Genomic DNA, 20,420 nt, shown 5'->3' with positions numbered 1-20,420 from the left:
CACTTTCTTTTAAGCTTGCTGTTGCCCTGTATGCTGTTTGTTGGGTGGTCAAGGCTTTTATGAGTCTTACACCCACTCAAAGGCTGCATTTCCACCATTTCATGGATGACTGGTTTCTCTTGACTCATTCTGAACTAAAGTCTACCTGACACACTTCTCTGCTTCTGTCAAAAGTGTTTTGAATCGGTTGGATGATGAAGTTGGAGAAATCTTTTCTTGGTCTTATTCAGTATCTTATATATTTGGGTAATTTATTCAACATCTATTTCAGTTAGGCTTAACCTTCTCTTCTTTAACTCTATTTGATGGAGCTAATTGTCATCAATGCCATTACTTTTCACAGTGTTCTATTTCTGCTGGCACTTATACCCATGCATCTTGCTTGTATGAGATTCCTTCAGTGGGCACTTGCTGATCAATCTGGGATGTTCCTATTACCTCTAATCCTTCTCTTGTTGATGATCTGCATTGGTGGCTGAACAAGGTTCACACTTTAGAAGGGGTTCTGCTTCCTCCCCATTCTCTGAATTTACATCTTTTCATTGCTTCACAGCTGGGGGAGGTGTAGATTGAACATCAAGTTGCTTCAGATCTGTGGTCTTTGGCAGAAAGGTCATATCATATAAATATACTGGAGCTATTTGCTGTCCAGCAGCCCTTGGATAATTTTTTATTTCTTGCCTGCAGTTATCTGATTATGATCCATATGAATAATTTTGTGGCTGTGGAATATATCAGTCACTGAAGAGGCACATGTTCTCATTCCCTTTGTTCTTGAACATTGGAACTCCTGTCTTTGGCCTGCATGTCATGTTCCAGGTGTTTTCAACCTGGTTGCAGATTATCTTTCCCACCCAGACAAAAGTTATCTGATAGAGTGGTATCCTCAGGATATTTTGTATTGTAAGTCTGTGAGCCTACTATTGTCCCACCAGAGGGATGCTTTTGATGGGAGCATATACATGGAAAGAAATGAGTACAGAAGACATGTTGATTTCCAGAGAGGAAAGTGGTGCAGAAATAAAACAATACATGATTGCAGTTTAAGTATTCGGGATTAGCAGATTCATTCAAGAATGTTAATGTTCAAGTGGGCACCCAACACCTAGATGTATTTTCCACTATCCTCAATACTAAGTTACTTCAGTTGTGGTCTTTTGTACTTCATCCACTTGCTATGGCTGTCAATGCATTCAGTCAGAATTGGACTGACAGATTTCTCTATGTTTATCCTGCTATCTTACTCCTACCAAGCTTGACTTCTATCATTCAACCACACCTCATGTCAGGTCCTTCTGATTGCCTCATTGTAGCTGGCTCAACCATGGTTGTTGCAGCTGCCTCAGATCCAATCTACTCCAACATTGTCTCTTCCCACAACTCCAATATAGCAGCTTTAGTCCCAGGTAGTTCATTCTGCCATTCCTGCCTTTCATTTTCACATCTGATTTTAATCCAGCCCTTGGTAAGAAAATCTGGAATATCATTGGTGAGTAGCTTCATTGTTTGATATTATTCCATGGAGTTATATCAACATAAGTGGAAAGTCTTATGCTACTGGTTTTTAAGCCAGAAGCTCTCCCCTGCTCATCCCACTGTTTCTGTAAATATAGATTTCCTTATGTGGTTATTTGATCAGGGTTCTTTGGTCTCCTTGATCACAGATTATGAGGCAGGCTTATTTCACACCTTTAATTTTTCCCAATACCATAAGATTTTCCTTTCCTTACCTTATCCTTCCTGTTACTTTCCTTTTAATTTAGTTGCTTTCCATTGTCCCCATTGTGAATATTGCTCTGGACTCTACACTACATTTGTTTCTCCTTGTTTTTTCCAGTGGAGTAAGAGAGTCTTTACCACTTTCCAGTTCCAAGCTGCTTTAGTGGTGGACCATGGAGGTCTCCTCTTGAATGCAACATATACAGTATAAAAATAACACACTCATTCAGTTGAGATTATGGTGGTGATTGTCTACTGGTGTAGACATGATTGGGATCCCTCATCTTGCTCCTGTTTGGAGGTTGATTCTTGACAGTTGAGTTTTTGATTTGGAGCTGAAATAATCAATACAATGACTGTACTCATGAGGTAACAGTTGGGATTTCTTATCCTACCCTCATCTGAATGTTAGTTTCTGGCAACTGAATTTTGGATTTAGAGCTGAACCAATCAACTTAGTGCCCTCACACATGTAGTGCGATTGGAATCCCTCATCATACCCCTGCATGGATGTTAGTTCCTGATGGTTGAGTTTTAGTTTAGAATTGAATCAATTCCCATATATTATCATACATGTCGTGATTTAGATCTCTGATTCTACCCCCTCATGGATATTAGTTCTCAGCAGTTGAGTTTTGAATTTAGAGCTGAACCAATTAACATAAGTTCTCACACATATGTTCAATGTGTCCATGAAGATGAAGGGTGCACTTGGTCATTGCTCCATTTCCTCCTCTTGCACTCTCCATCTTTATGCCAGGTATGGTACTGCATTTTGGGTGGTTTTGGTATTTTCATTTGAGAGAGATATATCTGTATTTCATTCTGATCACATGTATCCTGTTTATCGATCAGGATTGATAATTCTTCTTCCTGTTGGCTGAAATTGAAATGAAGACAGTGTGATCCTCTTTCCTACTTCTGCTTAGATGTCTGTCCCTGGCAATTGAGTTTTGGATTGAAGTTAACTTACCAGTGGTATGATCCTTGTATAAGTTTTGGTTTTTAGCAGTACAGTTTTATATGAACTTAATTTGTCATGTACACTTCATTGTGGGTAAAAGAGGCTAGGGCTCATTGATAGGTAAAATTCTAGCTATGTTTGTGAGGAAGTAAGATATCTTTTTGGAAGTTATAATCCTATTACACTGAAAATATATTTCTGACAAGTACAATTCTTCTCACACTTCCCATCCTTCATTCTCTGATGTCTGCTGAGACTTACTTTCTGCCTGAACTCAAAGTGATAGGTAGAATAGCATAGAGGGAGTCGTGTGTATGATGGAAGTTGGTCGCATGATAATTTTCATGCATGAATCAGTTATATCGTGAACTAGGAGGGTATGTAAGGATAAAAAGCTTGTGGCATGCTAGAAACATTTTACTAACAGAGTGCAGCACTGAAAGAGAATAGCTGTGTATACGAGAAGTACTTATTGGAAATGTATTTTCAGTGTAAGACAATTATAATTTTTTAATGAATATTATTGATTTTGTGATGTATAGTGTTTTTAGTTACATATTGTTAATTCATAATTTAAACAATTTACTAATACATTAAATTCTCATCAGCAACCAAGTACTAATAGAAACCAGAACTTTAACTTTTTAAGATAAATAAATTTTTAATTGATCAGTACTAGTGTACTAATGAAATTAAATTGAAGGTAGAATAATTCTGCACATGTATATGTCATTAGCACAAATGTAGGTAGAAAAAGTTAAGAATAAATAATCATTAAAATCCTTTGTTATTGTTATTTTATTTCAGTACACAGTGTATGTTGTGTGGTGTTATACTTGATTGGAAATAGTTGTCAGTTTCATCAGAATGAGATTAAAACATGCATGGGAAAGGATTTTGATCAAAACTTCTTTTGAATTGCAATTGGAAATAGAAGTTCTGCATTTAACGTAATAGATTAAATTCAACATCTAATAACAAAGACTTATTTCGTCTTTATTTGATGAAGAGGACTGGCTGCTTTTGCTTGAATTTTTGCCAGAATTGAGGTTTTACATAAACAGAATGAAAGGCATTATTGATCCTTCTTTCTTGGAAAATTACATATAAATCAAAGCTGTATATTATTCATTTTCTTGTTAAAGCTACAATGCAAACAGTGCTCACCTTGAATTTTCCAACTCTACATCACTTGTGCCTGGTATTATGTAATTTGAGTGTTATGTTACCGGTATTTTAATTAATTGGTACACAACTAGTGTTTTGAGTCAGATTAAAAATATTACATTTAGTGACAAACTACTCATAAAAAATTGATTATTATAAAATCTACTAAGCAATTGAGTAATCTTTAATATTTCTATATTAAATCATTTTGTTAGATGTTGGACAACATATATCTGATTGGTATGGAAAAGAAATCGAGCCTTACATATCTCAGAGAAAAGAAGTACCCATTGATTCCATCAACATATTAGTGCAAGAGTTAGTTTTCCTTTTCATAGCTACTTTCCAGGAAGATTCGTAAGTAAAAGATGTGAGGTCTTTCTCCTAATGACATTGTTTTATAAACTTTCATGCCTTTTCTACATATTTTTGTATTTTAAATTTGTGATAGAGTTTGCTATTTTGTGTTTAAGATCAATAGTTATTAAGTAAGTAAGCTATTGAAAATATTGTTAATTTTTTTACAACTTATAATATGTAACTAGTTGTCTACTTTAGCAAAAAATATTTCATGTGTTGTTATAACAATACTTTAACTGTTTTAAATTCAACCTAGCTACTTTAAAGGGTAGAATAGTACTAGGATTTACCTAAAAGAAAAAGGAACAAAAGGTTTGAACTTCTTCAAACTTTTTAAGATTTGTTATTTCTGTAATTAGAAAAAGGAGAAAAGCTACTGTTTGGTTTAAATAAAAAAAATTCACTGTGAATGTAAGAAGTTTCTTATGAAAGTTTTCTTGTTTTTAATCACAGTACTCCTGCTTGGGATACACTTCTGAGCACCTTAAAATATACAGTTGCCTTATCTGAAAAGTTGAAAGATTATCCACAGGTGAGGTTATGTTTTGAATTACAGATTTCTATCTGTGCTATTATCACAGATAATAAATGTAAGACTAAAAGTTTTGGTCTAGAATTGTTGATTTGTGTGTGTGTTAAAGCTATATTTCATGATAAAAAATTAATTTAAATTTTGTAAGATACACTAAAAAATTGGGATTAGGTTTCTTTCCAATGTAAGTTTAACTATAAAATATCCCCCCTTTTGGACCTTTTGTACTATATCCTATCAGATTGAAGTTCTGTAATAAAATTGAAAGGGTTTTATGTTTCTCTCATATGTACATGCATCCATTCAATAAGGTAGTTTTCTTGGTTTTTAATGATGTACTTGTAATGAAATATCTTTCTGCTATGTATGTAACTTCTCTTAGTGTACCTGTAATGTAATGATATTACTCTCAATAATGATTGTGTGCAGCCAACCAAGGCATTTTACATAACCTGCTCACAATACACAAAACCAATCAACATGTAGGTGCAAAAAACACTCAGAAATATTAATTTTTTGAAGCCATCAAAATTTGCTTGTTGTTTCTTTCTCTGCTGGACTTCTGATTGAACAAACAAGTCTTTCTGCTTTTGACTTTTGCTATTAATGAATTAAGTTATTTTATTCATTGTATTGCTAGCAATTCTGGGTATATTTTTATTAGTTTTGAAATATGAGAATTTTAAAGAAAGTGTTAGTTTTGAGTTGACTGTTACCTTCAAGCTAAATTTGTATGGCAACTTCTTCCATTTGTTTTACTACATTGTTTAAGATTTAACCCTTGTTTTCTAATTACATCATAAAAAATGTCTTATGTGTGTTTCATTAAATTTATATATTTCATTCAACTGCATTAACAGACCACATTTGTTTGTAACACAATGTCAAAATATTTTACTGAAATATAAACAAATAACAATTGTGTATTGATGTATACCTCTAGAATAATAAGACATACAGAAAACAAGTTTATTTAACCTATTTATAGATGAAATCCAGCTGTTGATATTATTTTTGAAATTCTTCTTTAACACTATTATAAAACTGTCTCTACTTCTTAGTTTGTGAAGCAAAGTATGTGATCTCTATGTTATAGATATTAAATTTTTGCAAATGTGTTAGCTGTCATGCTATTTTATCACAGCATGACATGAGAGGTTTTAGTAACAGACATCACTCTAGAAAAGATGATGTTGCTGGAAATGCAATGTTAGGCATGCAGAATTCATGCACAATGATGTGATTGAGACTAGACATCCAGAGCTTTTGCAGAATGAGATGAGAATGCTGCCATAGGGTAAAGAAAGACACAATAAACAAATGGTAAAATAATAATAATAAATATAAAAGACACATTTCGTTATGTAATGTTATTGTCAATTTTTTAGTTTTCTGACTGGTCATGCAGTGCATGACTTTCATACCCTGGATTGCAAGTTGCTGCTGATATTAATTTTTTTTTTAATTTTATATCCTTTTTAAAACAGAAAGCTTTTGAATATTAAATGATAAATGTATAAACTAATCTACACAACAAAGTAATTTTAAATGGATTAGTTATGATTTTTTTGGTTTTAAATGACTTGTGTTTAATCAAGTAAAAAACTGATTGTACAGTAATGTAGGATAAGAAACCAACAAATTTATAAAAAACAAACAGAGCCTAACAAGTAAATAAATGGTTCAAGCCTACCACGATGTTAAGTATCCCACAGTAATATAGACTTGTGGCCATTGTAATGCATAATTACTTTCCTACATTCTAAACCTATTAATTACTGATGTATCTTTACGTATCAAGTGTTCAGAATTTTTTTTTGAAAATATCAAAAACATTTCAGTACATTCATGAGGCTTATTAATCAGCTTCAATGACATTTACTTTGATCTTTCATGGATTTTGTACTCTTAACTCATCATTAGTGACATTTTCATAGAATACTTTAAAACTAAAGATTTATATAATACATACTAAAATTTAAGAACTTTGATGCCATTTTTGCAATGTGGCCTTGGATAACTTCTGGACAGTTTTTTTCAAAATCTCGTCTATCTAAATTGCCTATGTGTTTCACCATGCAGATAGGAAACAACAGAATTTTACTATACTTAAATGTTTCTATTCTTTGATATGAATATCATTTCACAGTGACAAAAACAGGAAACTTCTTACTTTTACTTTAACCAACCACACTGAGTAAAGTCAGAAAAATCAAACAGTTTACATTACTGAGTGAGAAAAATGAGTAATAAGAAAATATTGTTAATTTTATATACTAGAATTTTCAATCATATAATCATTCTATGAATTTCCTTTCTACTTCAAACACAACCAATACTGTTCAAATTGAACAAATAAGAATATTGCAGAACCAAAATTATTCTACTATTCATTTTAAAAAACATGTTATAAACATAGAAATATTTGCTTTAGATAAGGCAAATATTCAGGAGTAAGTAGTGGAACAACCAAGTAACAGAAAAGAAAAAAAAAATTAAATCTGCAAAGCTTCTTGTTCATGTTATGATCTGCAGAATAGAGAAATAACCTTTAATAAAGATTGAAAAATACTAGAATGCTACAAGAAAACCTCATCTAGAAGTCCCACTTGGCCAAAAAGCAATTATTAAGCCAACATTTCAGTGAAAATCAAGACAAAAGTTTGAAGTTCAGTTTTGTAAAATCATAACATTTAAACACTATTTTTACATTAGAAAATACAGACCGGTTATCTATCAACCAAAATCAATCAGCATACAAATATCCTTTCTCCTAAACTGACATAACTGCTATGATGGCATCATACAAGAAACCTAGAAATATTCATACACCTCAATGCCACAAATACATTGGTAAAAGAAAAAAAAAACAACAGCAAAATCTCGGACGTAGACTCACATAGTCAATAGGGATTCCTGAAATGCACAAGCTCCTGTGACTCATAGAAAACCCAAGTGCCATTGATCTCAAAATCCAAGGGTGTATCTGTTTATAGGAAACTGTGACCATATTATACCTAGACTTCATAGAATTTCAATAATTTGAATGGAATTTTAGTGTTGAATTCCCTTATGATATTGTTAACAAGAACACATTTTGTGAGGTAAGAGAACTACATGAAATAAAGTACAAATATATCAAATTATAACTTAAGAGTGGTTTATTTGACTGTTTATTTCTTGAACAGTATTTACATGTTTTGCAAGTTGGTTGTTCTTAGAACACAAATGTATAACAAATTTTGTTGAATATTATTATTTGTTATTACTGTTCACAGAAGTGAATTTTAATAAAAAAAAACATGAAGCATTTATTGAAAGATGATACATATGTTAGATTTGAGCAAATATGTGTTATACACATTATTATCATTTCTCTTTTAAAATTGGATTAAACGTATTTAGTGTTTGAAATTGTTTAGACAGTCATTGAAAAATCATTTATTTATTAAATACTAATTATCCATTTCGATAAATAATAAATAATTGCAAATTGAATAAATACAGTTAACGATATTTAAACAGAGACAACATATTGCATTTTGCTACTTTAAATATAAATAAAGTATGAATCATAAGATTTGAAATGGTGAGTATTTTGAATATTTGTATTCTACTCAGTGTAATATGACAGGTGTACTTATAAATTAATCTAACAGCAGAACTGTAGACATGATATTTGCCTTGTCATAACTGTTAGATGGACTTAATTTTTTGTTATAAGAAAATTTGATTTCTTGCTACAGTATATGTATAAATGTTGATAGTGCAGCTAGTAATGGCAAAATTTTGTAATTAGATTGTAGTTTACTTGAGCAAAAATGTCTAATTCAGGATACAAATAAAGAATTAGTTAAGAGTTTTTGAGAAACTGTTAATAGCCAGTATTCAATATGTGAAATGTGAAACCATGATTTTAGGTTCAATTAATATTATTTTGTTCTCTACAGATTCAACATTATATTAGAAGAACACAATATCATGTATCTATTGCTCAAGGAAGATTATTAGGTTTGAACATTCTGGAAACTCTGCATGACATCTTTCCACAGGTAAATAATATAATACTTTCTTGAGTTAACCCTTTCATGTCTGGTCAGAGTTTAATGACCATTTTGTCGTGTTTATTGACTTACATTCAAAATTTTACTGAACTACTATTTTATAAATTTATGTTAATAAGCTTGGAATCAAACTGTAGATTATAATTGAAACTTTAATATTATATATGAGTTAATGTCTTAACTTCAAAGTAAATATTAAAAGAACACACCTAAATAAAGTCTATAGTTTTGTACAATTTATGAGCTCAAATTACTAATATTTTCAAGCTAGAATATAAAATAAGAACCTCATATCTTTTCATTTTGCTGAGATATGGCTCATGTACTGAATCAAACACTGTGGCCTTGTTCAGTTCTTTCTGCTTTTTGAAATGGTCCCTTATATACACTTATCTCAATATGTGACATATGAGTAACCAAAGAACAGCTTATAATGTTCATTGAGTAGTTTTGTCCATCATTTCAACTTTTGAAAAGGTTTCTATGTTCTTTCAGTCCAAAATTTCAATGAGGTAGGATATGTCTTTAGTCTGCTCCAAGTTTCATATTTTTAAAATCTAAGTACATCTTAGTTAGTAAGCTTAATAACATTTATTTGATATCCTCCAAATGCAAAATTTTAAAAGGCTTAGCAACCTGTGTCCAGCAATAACCAAGTACAAAGGTTGTAGCGAAAAGAGATAAATGTTTGCTTTACTTTTTGATTTATTGTTCTATATTTTAAGAAAAATAAGTTTAATAATTTATTTCTAAATAGTAATAATCTATATACATATATATAATGTATAATAGTTGAAATGTGACTGTATATTACAAATCCACTAAAACTTAGATCCACTAAAACACAGCCAAAACGGGGAAGACTAAAGGTCAGTTTTATATTACTGGATATCGTGACCTGAGAGCATATGCACCATGTCAATGCAAGCTATGTAATGTTAGGTAGACATTAATAGGTATATGTTTATATATAGTGTTATGATATTGAAGCAACTTAGACAAAACATTTGTATTTTGATGTTATAAAATGTATTCATTCTAGCACGAAAAAGTCATAATTTATATTTATTTCTTTTTTAATATGATGGTTAGAAGTTGGTTAAGTGATAGACCCTTATTTAGAGTATAGTAAATTACATAAAATATGAAATGTGTTTAGGAGGTTTTAGAGATTATGCAAACAATAATTGAGGTTTTGGGAACAAAAAACAGTTTTTGTAATCATAACATGAAATCATTTTGCACTCAAACTAGTAAGGAAACAGACTCTATTTTCACAAACAAATATTTTGTAAAAATATTTCATTAAAAAAAAATCTGAATTTTTGTATACAAAATACTTGTAATCTTTACTACTATGACATGAGGTTTGAATTCAGTAAATGCTATACCAGGGAGCTGGGAGTGGTTATGATTATATTTTCAGAATGTGAATCCAAGTATCTGTGTTCTCTCATGTTTTCATTGGCATAAAAAAAAAAAGATGCTTTGCACTTTGGGGCTCATGTATTCTTTATAGAGAGTGATTGTCAAATTCCACTATTTGGATTAAGAGTAGCTCAAGAGCTGGCAGTGGATACTGTTGACTAGCTGCCTTATCTAGTTCCAAAGACAAGTTCAGATATTCATTGCACCAGTATGTAAAACAGAGAAAAACTAAAGCCATATCTGTGGTTTTATCAGTTTTCTGCAACTTACATGAGCTTAAATTAATTTTAATGCATAAAAGGAAGTTTTCAATTACAGTTTTATTGGTAATATATTATAACTCTGTACAACATCTCAAAGAGAGTACTGTCAGAAACATCTCCAGTATAATAAAGCATAAATGAAAAATTATGAAATTTTACTTTGTAAATGTTACTGTGTAAAATAAAACTATATTTTGTTACAAACATTGGTGCTTACCATTTTTATCTTTTTTAAAATCTAAAATGAAAGATGTTGAAAAATACATTTATTATTTGATCCTGATAATATTGTTTTAAATAATGTGAGCTGATTTTGACAGCTCTTCTCCAGTAATGTCACCAAACAGATAAATAATAAAAATAAGCTGTCAGATAAGTTACAATGTGACAGAATAGAAAAATTGCACAATTCATATGAGAACTTAAAACAAAGTAAAAATTATCTTTTTTTTTTCAAATTAACTCAAAGAATGTTTGTTTTCATGCCAGCTTTAGTTCTAAAATCAATCAAACCCAAATTTATATTCACATAACATGAAAAGACTGTTAAAAAATTTCATTGTTAGAGCTTCTTACAGCTTGTTCCAGCATCAACCAAAGATGAGAGGTCTCAAGAAAGACTTAAGAAAGTGAGAGAAGAGATTCCAGTTTCTATTCAAGATGTTGGAGATACAGACCCATTTACAGAGTCTTGCTACAAATCCATAGAACATTTTAAGGAACTGAAAGTTAGTAAAGTAAATTTAAACTTAGATGATTTTTAATTACTGATACTAAAAATGCAAGTAAATTGATAGGTTTCAAACTTATACTACAGTAAACAGGAGGTTTATAGTAAAGAGTTTCTGATGTTATACATAACATCTTCTCGCATTTACCTTTTCTCAATTCAGTGCTGCTCTCTCTCTATATGTGAACTTTTCATTCAGCATTAGCCTTGAGACTCCCACCCAATCTCAAGAGTTTCCACAAGATATTGCTGTGTTATTGTATGCAAATGAGTATGTCACAGGTCTCCACCAATAGGAGTGCAACACTTCTTCCAAGTACAGCTTTATTGATTGTTCAATTATCACTTCTAAATTTGACATTTGTATCTTAAGACATGTTCTTTTTCATTTGTAAGAAATTTCTAAACATCCACATTTGGTTGAAGTATCTACAAATCTACGTTTGTAGAAATATTTCTTTAATTTTCAAACAATTCTGCCTCTACAGACTTTGTGGTCCTTATTTCCCACAGCATGAATTACACACAGACAGTCATTTCCACACTGTCTAGTGTTGAATACCTGGACTTTGTTCACTCTAGACAAACTACCACAATGGTATTGGGTGCTTCTTTCTCTGTCAAGGAATTTGACAGGTATTATGCAGCAGTTGATGGAATTTTATATGTGACCTGTGCCTTTTTATAGGCCTTAACATGGATTTCTTTCATCTTATAATTCCTATTTGAGAGGAAGTAGATTTTAAGCATTCTTTCTTGCCACCTAAATGTACTTACAATTCTCTTAATGCAGATGTGGATCTACTTTGGTGACATTTTGTACCCTTCTATGACTTTTCTTGTAATTACATTACTCTTTTTTTTATACTCCCTCTTATTCCTTAATATTTTTTACTTCCCATTCTTATTTGATTCCTTCTTCAGAATATTTCGTTTTTGTCCTTCTCCTGATATTTGAATCCATGATAAACATTTTTTTGTATCAATTTAAATCTGTTAGTATGCCTCACCTTTCTTGACTGGTTGCACATATGCCTTGGCTTCCAGTCAAGATGAAGTCCTTTTCTTAGGCTCTCTTAGTCTTTCTCAAACTCATTTTTCTTTTACTCTTACTACCCTTTTATATTATCTTTCCTTCATTCTTCTCCTTTTGGAAGTAATCCTCCATTCCCCTGAAGGTTTTTGACACACTTATTCCCTTCCTATTTCTACATTGGCACATTATTTTTCCTTGGCTTTGCCCCTTCTCATTTGAATACTATGTTGCTGGAATTTGTTGGGAAGGGTTGCATTTCTTTCTGAAGTTTGTTTACCTTGCTCTTATCTCAGAGACCTTTTATTAGCTTCTTTCCTCTGCCAGTGATCTTTAAATGGGATACCTGAGTCTTTATAATCTCAGGCTGAGACTTTGTATTGTCATTTTTCCTTGATTACCCTTGTGTTCTGTTTATCCCTTGTTCCTTCTCTTCCAGTTGTGGTCTTTTGTTCTCCCAACTTCTTTTTATTTCCTGTTCTTCTATCTCATTCCTTTTCTCCTTTCCATTCTTCCACTATCTGTAGGTTTCAGTTCCAATAGTCTCATCAGTGACTATCCTCTGAACCCAGGTACATTAGGGGTATATTTGTCTTGATTGTGGATTAATGAATTCCCATTGTGGCTAATTGTTGGGTGCTATTAGTTTTTATAAGTAGGCCTTACACTTAGTTTTTTTCTTTTCCTTCCTTGTTTTTTGTTTCCATTCCTTTTCAAGGGAATTCTCTATCTGGTTTGTATCTCTTTAGGGCAGTGTTTAAATTTTTTTAACAAAGATGCCGTGAAAAGAGTTTATCACCCTTCTCAGATATTTTATTTTTGTCTGTTTGCTGTTCCTAAAATATCTGAAGATTGATATCCAGCTATAGATCTTTCAGCTTTCAATCAGTTTCTTGACTTTCTTTAATTTATATGAAAAGCTTTCTCACCTCTGTTGGTCATATTCTCCAGGGTTTTGGATGACCAAAGTGAATGTCATTAGTGCTTATCTTCACATCCTCATATCCATAGCTTCAAAACTTTGCCTCTGCTATGTATGTCTAGGATAAGTTTATCAATTCCAAACTTTTGCTGTTGGCCTGATACTGACTCCATACTTTTTTGTTCTGTAGTGCATGCCTTCATTCATCACATTCACAGCTTGGGATTGTGATTTCACCTTTATATGGATGACTGGATTCTCTTAACTCCATTCTGACAGGACTCCTCCAGCCATACCCTTTAATTTTCTTCTTCAGCTGGCTGCTTGTCGTGGTTGGCTAATCAAACTTAAGAAGTCTTAACTCTGACCAACTCAGTATCTAGTTTATTTGAGTGTATTTTTCAATTCCGAGATCAGCAGGACATAGCCTTCTTCTCTGCTTCATTTGCTAGTCATGATTTCCATAGCTCTGTCTTCTCTTATATTTTTATACAAGAGGATATGTCTCTTTTGAGTACTTGGGCTTTCAAGAAGCCCCTTATTCTCTGGAGTTGTACTCACATTTGTCTTTTACAGTGGATTCTACACAATCAGTGGAATCTCTCTCGGGATCTCTTATCCATTTCCCCCTTTCCTGTTCAGAGATCTCACCTGCTGGCTTAACAGGACTAATACTACAAGGGATGTTTCTCTCCTTTCTTTGTGTATAGATCTTCATCTTTTTTTTAATGGATATTCCATGAAGGTTGAGATGCTTGTTGCAATTATTTTGAAATGTTAAGCTGAATGGAACAGGAGGAAACAATCCTTTGTGCCAAACTTTTGGAGCTCTCTTAGTGATTTGTTAAGTTTTGGATAATTTTATTCCAGCTGTACATGGTTGTTTGGTGATGGTCCATTCAGACAACTCAGTTGGGGTATCCTATACCAATTGCAAGGGAGTATTCTGTCTCACTCTGTGTATTTCTATACCATCAACCTCCTCATATGGGCTCCTTCTGTATGTGTTTGTCTTATGGTGTGCAATGTTTTAGGTTCCCTGAATCTTGTTGAGGATTGTCTTTTGAGGTTTATTCAAACTTAGATAAGTTCTTTTGTGAGCAAATCAAAATTATTCGTTAAAAGAATTTAGAAATTTGTGGCATATTCAGAAAATAATCATTGATAAAAATAAGACAAGTTCTAGAAAAGCCAGTACATTTTGGTAACACTACATTCAAACAATGGATTTTATGTCATGTAGCTTAGCAATAAAAGTATAACCTAATATTGTTGTTAGTGGAAGTACTGAAAGTATAAAGTTAAATGTATAGAAAACAAAACTGGAAAAAATATTTGTTGTTTTCGTAATTTATAATATCAGTTGATTTAAAAGGTTTGTTTCTTTGTGTAAAATTTTGGTTATATAACAAAATAGCATAATTCACAAATGATTTAAGTTTAAAATTGGATCAATATTTTTACTTCTATGATAAATTTTATGTGCTTGGCTCTATGCTACGTGATCCCACACTAAGTCTTTTTGTTAGGCTTGTTATAATATCACTAACTACACTTATAAGGCTTCATGGTACCCTCTCTCATAACCCCATAAAATCATACTTGGGAGACAGTAATCAAACTATTCTATTTGCATAAATGCATCTTGACTTTTGTGGCTCCTCCTAATTAAGATTTTTTATATTTTTATGAAATGAAAGTGAACATTTTTAGAATAAATTTATTAATTTCATTGAATCAAAGAACTAAAGCTACAACTAACTGCACTAATTCTCAATCCGTATAGAAATATTATGGGAAATACATGTCTTATGAAAAACTGTTATCAACATTATGTTAAAATTATAATGAACAAATAGCGCTCTGATGATGGATACAAAAATCACTTAACTTCTAGAACATCCTATTAATTGTATTGGAGAAGGAATGTTTATAATAATTCTGATTTTACTATGTGTATTTATAAAAAAATATGATAAGTTTTTAATCAGATGTACACAAAAAGTCAAATGTGTTACATACGTATACAAAAAATAAGTTTATGAATGGATGATGTCAGTCTGACTCAGTCACAGTGCAAGGTGATGCTCATGTGAAGAATTAACAAACATTAGTCAATTATACAGCTTGCATATTGCACTTACATAGCCTCTAGAACCTTCAAAATCTATATCTACAAATTTTTAACTATCCTTTTATACTGAATCAGATATCTTTTCTCCTCTATCACAAAGTATCAATAAACCTACAATCTAAAGTAAAATAAATATTTGATATTTCTGACCTCAAATACATAATACCAGAACAGCTTTTTAAACTTAAACCATTTGACTGTATTTTAGAGTCCCCAGCAGTATATAAACATCAGTAATGTTTAGAAATGCTTATGGAAATTTATATTATACAACACCTTATTTTCTATTGATATTCTATCTGATTCATTATTCTATGTCTATACCTTTCTCATAGCATACCCCAGCTCAAGAGGCTAATTTAACCACAGCTCAATCAGCTTCTAAACTACCTTGCGAAGATTCAACTCTGAAAGAGAAAAGCCAAATTCATTCTATTGCAAAAGATTCAAAAGAATCTTTAGTTACACAATCAGCCATAGAAGGAAGATGTAAGAAACAATATGTTGCACAAGATTTTAAAGATCTGTCTTTTGCACACTTGGCTAAAGAAGAGAAAGACCAAACTCAATCTGTTACACAAGACTTGAAAGACTCATCTTTTGCACAATCAGCTAAAGAAATGAAAGGCAAAACTCAGTCTTTTGCGCATACAGTTACAAAAGGAAACAAAAAAGCACAATCTGATGAACAAAAACTGAAAGAAACATCTTTAGAACATTCAGCAACAGGAAAAAAATGCAATTCATATTGTGCTGAACAAGTAAGGAATTCCATTGCTTACAAATAAATTATTGCATCATAACATTGTTAGAAGTATCTTGGAAACATAATGATATGCAGTTGAAAAGGAAAAGTTTTTTTCAGTGAAGGTGACTAATAAGCATTTTACAAAGGCAGTATTATGCATACTTTTCAAATTGGTGGAATTATAAGGCTATGTATTCCAACAAATTAATAAATGTTATTTGCATGAAATACCATATTTTGTATCTAAAAATATACATTCTTATGAAATAAGAAATAATACTTTTTTTCACCTTAGTTTGTGTGTGAATTTTCATGAGAACATTTATATGAATAATTGGAATGCTATAGATGTATTAATGTATAGGGCTATTTAGACAAAGAATGATTTCATTAATTATCTTATATAGTTATTGCACAGCCTGCTTATGGTATTTAATGTTTTATACATAGTCTACTTTCTTTTGATGAAGTATTAGCATTTTTTGGCTTGAAATAGTTGCATGCCCCCAGAACCCTGTAATAAAATATATGTTGGCTTTTAAGTGAAATAATTTTTACACATTTAAATTGTTGATTTTTTTTAAATCCATGGAGCAGGAACAATGTATTTGCACTAGTTGTTTACCTAATAAGTTAACACTCATCTAAATGTATCTTTAGGCTATGTTTTGAGTACTGTCAGCTATTTCTTCATGAGATGAACAATTAACAGGATGAAATATCAAAATTAACAAAATGAAAAGTCGTGTACCTAACAATAAGCCCTCTTTAAGAAAAATATTTGAGCATTTTTCAATATCATATGAAGACTATTCGTAGTTTAGGCAAAAAGTCTGTTCATACAGTCTATATCAATATATGTAGTCCCCTTATTGGACTCAGTGCATATCCAGTAGTTTTCTGAAGGTACAATTCCCATCTCATGATCCTTGATTGTTGATTTTGTACCTCTGGATTTATGCAAGTTGCTGATGTTCCATTTGAATGATGAAATCCTCGTAAAGGTAATTCTGAAACATCCAGGTGGAAAATATGATGGCTAGACACTCAATCAGTCACAGAATAATTCTTTTCACTTCTCAACACCTTTTTTACTTATGTACACTACTGGAAACTGTCCCTCTTCATGTTTTGCAGGAGCACTGCTCCAATTTCTGTGTCTGAAGCAACAGCTTGAATGATAAATGATTTGTTGAAGCCTGTCATTCTAATGATTGGCAAACGTCCCAACATGTTCTTTAACTTCTAAAATGCCATGCACTGTGGTTGTTCTAACTATACTTTCTTGAGTAGGCCTTTCTTTGTCAGGTCAGTCAATAGTGCAGCAACTTCATCATAGTTTGAGATGAATTTTTTGTATTATTCTGCTAACCCCAGGAAGGACCTGACATATTGTTTGGTCATTGGAACTGGTGCATCTTGTATACAGGTTAACTTCTCTTTTTCCATGGCAATCTGTCACTTGCCCACCTTATGTCCAACAAAGTCCAGCACAGAATAGTCAATGTAGTTCTAAGATGGTCTGATACTCAGACCTGCTGCCCCACTCATTCAAACAACTTTCCAAATTTCTTCAGGTTGTTTTCCATCTGGCTATTTGACTCAGTTTTTGTGCAACATTTTTTTCATCATGGGGTTGAATGTTGTTTCCTGCTAAGCTGACTAACCCAAATGTCATTCCATTTAACTGGTAGTATTTGTTTGATATCACAAAAGCTGTTTTCTTTTTGGATTCTGTCTCATTTGGAACTAACAATAAATTTTACTGAAATTAATTATTGTAAAGAATTTGGCTCTGTCTAGTTTCATGATAATAATCTCTCAGTTATCCTTAGATTTGGAATCAAACTTTGTCATGAAGTTCAGTTTCTGGAAATCTATGCAGAATCAGTTTGAGCCATCTCTTTTCTTCATGAATACCACTGGTGAACAGTACGATGAATTCAAATGGTCAGTTTCTCAAAGACTTAACTTTTTGCTTGATTCAGTCTTTCATCTCATAAGGCATATAGTAGGGCTTCATTTTCACTACCCCTCGGTGTAGATTCCTGTACGTGGTGAGGGGACATCCAAGGGAAGGTTCTGTTCTTTCAGTTTACCTCCTCTGGGATCTAAACATCCACCCATGTGTTTGCCGTGCATGGCAACCTGTGAAGGGGAGGAGAGGATCCTGGCGGTTGAGGGGTCCAACCCTAACACACCACTTTGGGCTTGAATTCCTGTAGATGGGTGGCCTTGGGATGGCTCCCTTTGGGTCAATCGGCTGGTCCACTCAGGCTAGAGTCAACCCAGAAAGGACTAGAGGGACTTGCTGGCTCTCCAAAGTCAGTAAAAAATCTTTGATCTGGTGACATATTGGTGAAAACACCCACATCTCAACACAGTGAACTCCTGTTGCACTCAAAGGCAATTGGGGATATACCTATGGAGGTTACACCTCATGCTACTTTGAATTCATCATGAGGAGTTATTGTTGAGAGGGATTTGAAGAACATCCCAGAGTCGGAGATTTCGCTGGTTTCTCCACCCAAGGAGTTTTTGCAGTGAGGTGTATCTCCACTCGCAAAGATGGAATTATGGTGCCGACCAATGTCCTCATTCTGACATTTACATCACCATGTCTGCCTGCCACCATCAAGGCAGGTTATCTTAATTGCAGAGTATGGCCATACATTCCAAACCCTCTCTGATGTTTCCAGTTTCAACAGTTTGATCACGATCACTCAAAGACGTCATGTCGTGGTTCCTTCACGTGTGCTCATTGCAGTGGCAAGGACCATGATGCCTATGAGTGTGAAATGGACCCTCATTGCATCAACTGCAATGGCTCTCACCTGTCCTACTTTTGTTCTTGCCCTAAATGGTTGAAAGATAAAGAGGTGCAGTGTTTAAAAATGATTCATAACATTACCTCTCCTGATGCTCGAAAATTGCTGTCCACCACCTCATCTCGGAAGTATGCTCCTGCACTTCATTCCACAACTACTGTGGGAGTGCAGACATATCTCTTTGTACCTCCTAAAGAATCGTTATCCAAACAAATGAAAAGTCTTTTGACCTCCATGGTTAAAAAAGTTGATGAATCAACTTCGACACCTATCTCTGTCCCTTATATACATTCCACCAAACCACAAAATCCACATCCTTTGGTTCCAGGAACAGGCATTTCCTTGGTTCCATCTTCCTCTCTCATCCCAAGATGCAAAACAATCATTCATTCACATCCTCAGTCTCTGGAAACCCCTTCCAACAGCAAAGACCTGCCTAATCGACCCAGGGCAGGATACATGGAGGTCGATAGACCTCCCTCAAATAAGTAAAGTAAGGAAAAAAGATGTGATCGTAAACAGGAGGGTTCTCTGCCAAATTTGCCTACTTGTAAATAAAAATGGCCACCTTGATACAATGGAACTGTTGAGGTTTACGTTCCAATTTCGATGACATCAAAACATTAATTGCTTCATACCATCCTGTTTGTCTCTCCTTACAGGAAACATTTCTCAAACCTGCCGATACAGTCACCTTTTAGCTGTTTTCTTTATACAGAAATGACAGGCTGTGTGATGGACGAGTGCATGGAGGGGTGGCACTGTTGGTTGATCAGCATGTACCCACCCTGTCTTTGCCACTCAACACACCCTTAGCAGCCGAAATCATCCATGTTTCCTTGGGTCATACCATCACTGTTTGTTCTCTCTATCTGTCACCTGGAGAGACATATGATCAATTAGACCTTGATGCTCTCATTGAACAGTTGCTGTCTCCCATTTTCATCCTGGGGGACTTTAATGGACATAATCTCCTCTGTGGAAGTGCTGATATTGATGGAGAGGTCACTTCGTAGAGGGTATGCTCTCAGAACACAACCTTTCTCTTTTCAATAGTGATTTTTATACTTATTTTCATGCACCTAGTCAGTCCTTTACTGCTATTGATCTCTCAATTTGCCACATGGCATGGAAAGCTCAAAAATGATCCTGGGATACTTTCTGTAGATATCCCACACTCTCAACCTGCATCACTTTCCAGCAGGCCCATGCACATGCTTGATGGGTAAGACGTCAAAACCAGAAGGAATCTTGGATAAAGTTCACAACCAGCATATTCTCTACCACCAGTTCCAAATTCACATGGGACAAGATTTGAAAGGTTAGCGGGCAATATCACTCTGTCTTCCTCTCGATCTTGTTTTCTGATGGCCAGGAGGTATCAAGACTTAGGCAGAGCAATCACCTCTTTCCTAAGCTGATTGTCTCTATGGCTATAATCGTCCCTTTACACTGGTGGAACTCAAACTGGCCCTTCATCGGTTTGGCAGTACTTTGGTTGGACCTGATGATATACACTATGATATTC

At 33.3% G+C, this 20,420-nt stretch overlaps 1 protein-coding gene across 7 annotated transcripts in view; it reads left to right on the top strand.

Moving 5' to 3' along the window:
- The window catches only part of LOC143230304 (dynein heavy chain domain-containing protein 1-like), a 261,985-nt gene that overhangs the window by 12,799 nt on the left and 228,766 nt on the right, over positions 1 to 20,420 (top strand). For 6 of the 7 annotated variants that reach the window (XM_076463581.1, XM_076463580.1, XM_076463577.1 and 3 more), the window contains exons 3-7: positions 4,066 to 4,207; positions 4,664 to 4,742; positions 8,693 to 8,794; positions 11,076 to 11,225; positions 15,652 to 16,077. In XM_076463581.1, the coding sequence (XP_076319696.1) occupies positions 4,066 to 4,207; positions 4,664 to 4,742; positions 8,693 to 8,794; positions 11,076 to 11,225; positions 15,652 to 16,077 (899 nt within the window). The remainder of the gene's footprint in view (positions 1 to 4,065; positions 4,208 to 4,663; positions 4,743 to 8,692; positions 8,795 to 11,075; positions 11,226 to 15,651; positions 16,078 to 20,420) is intronic. The other variant, XM_076463582.1, reaches the window with a different exon arrangement.

The sequence above is a fragment of the Tachypleus tridentatus genome, chromosome 10 (genome assembly GCF_004210375.1).
Source record: "Tachypleus tridentatus isolate NWPU-2018 chromosome 10, ASM421037v1, whole genome shotgun sequence".
NCBI classification, from domain to species: Eukaryota; Metazoa; Arthropoda; class Merostomata; order Xiphosura; family Limulidae; genus Tachypleus; species Tachypleus tridentatus.
Note: the sequence above shows the minus strand (reverse complement) of the source record. Positions and strands in the feature narration are given on the sequence as shown.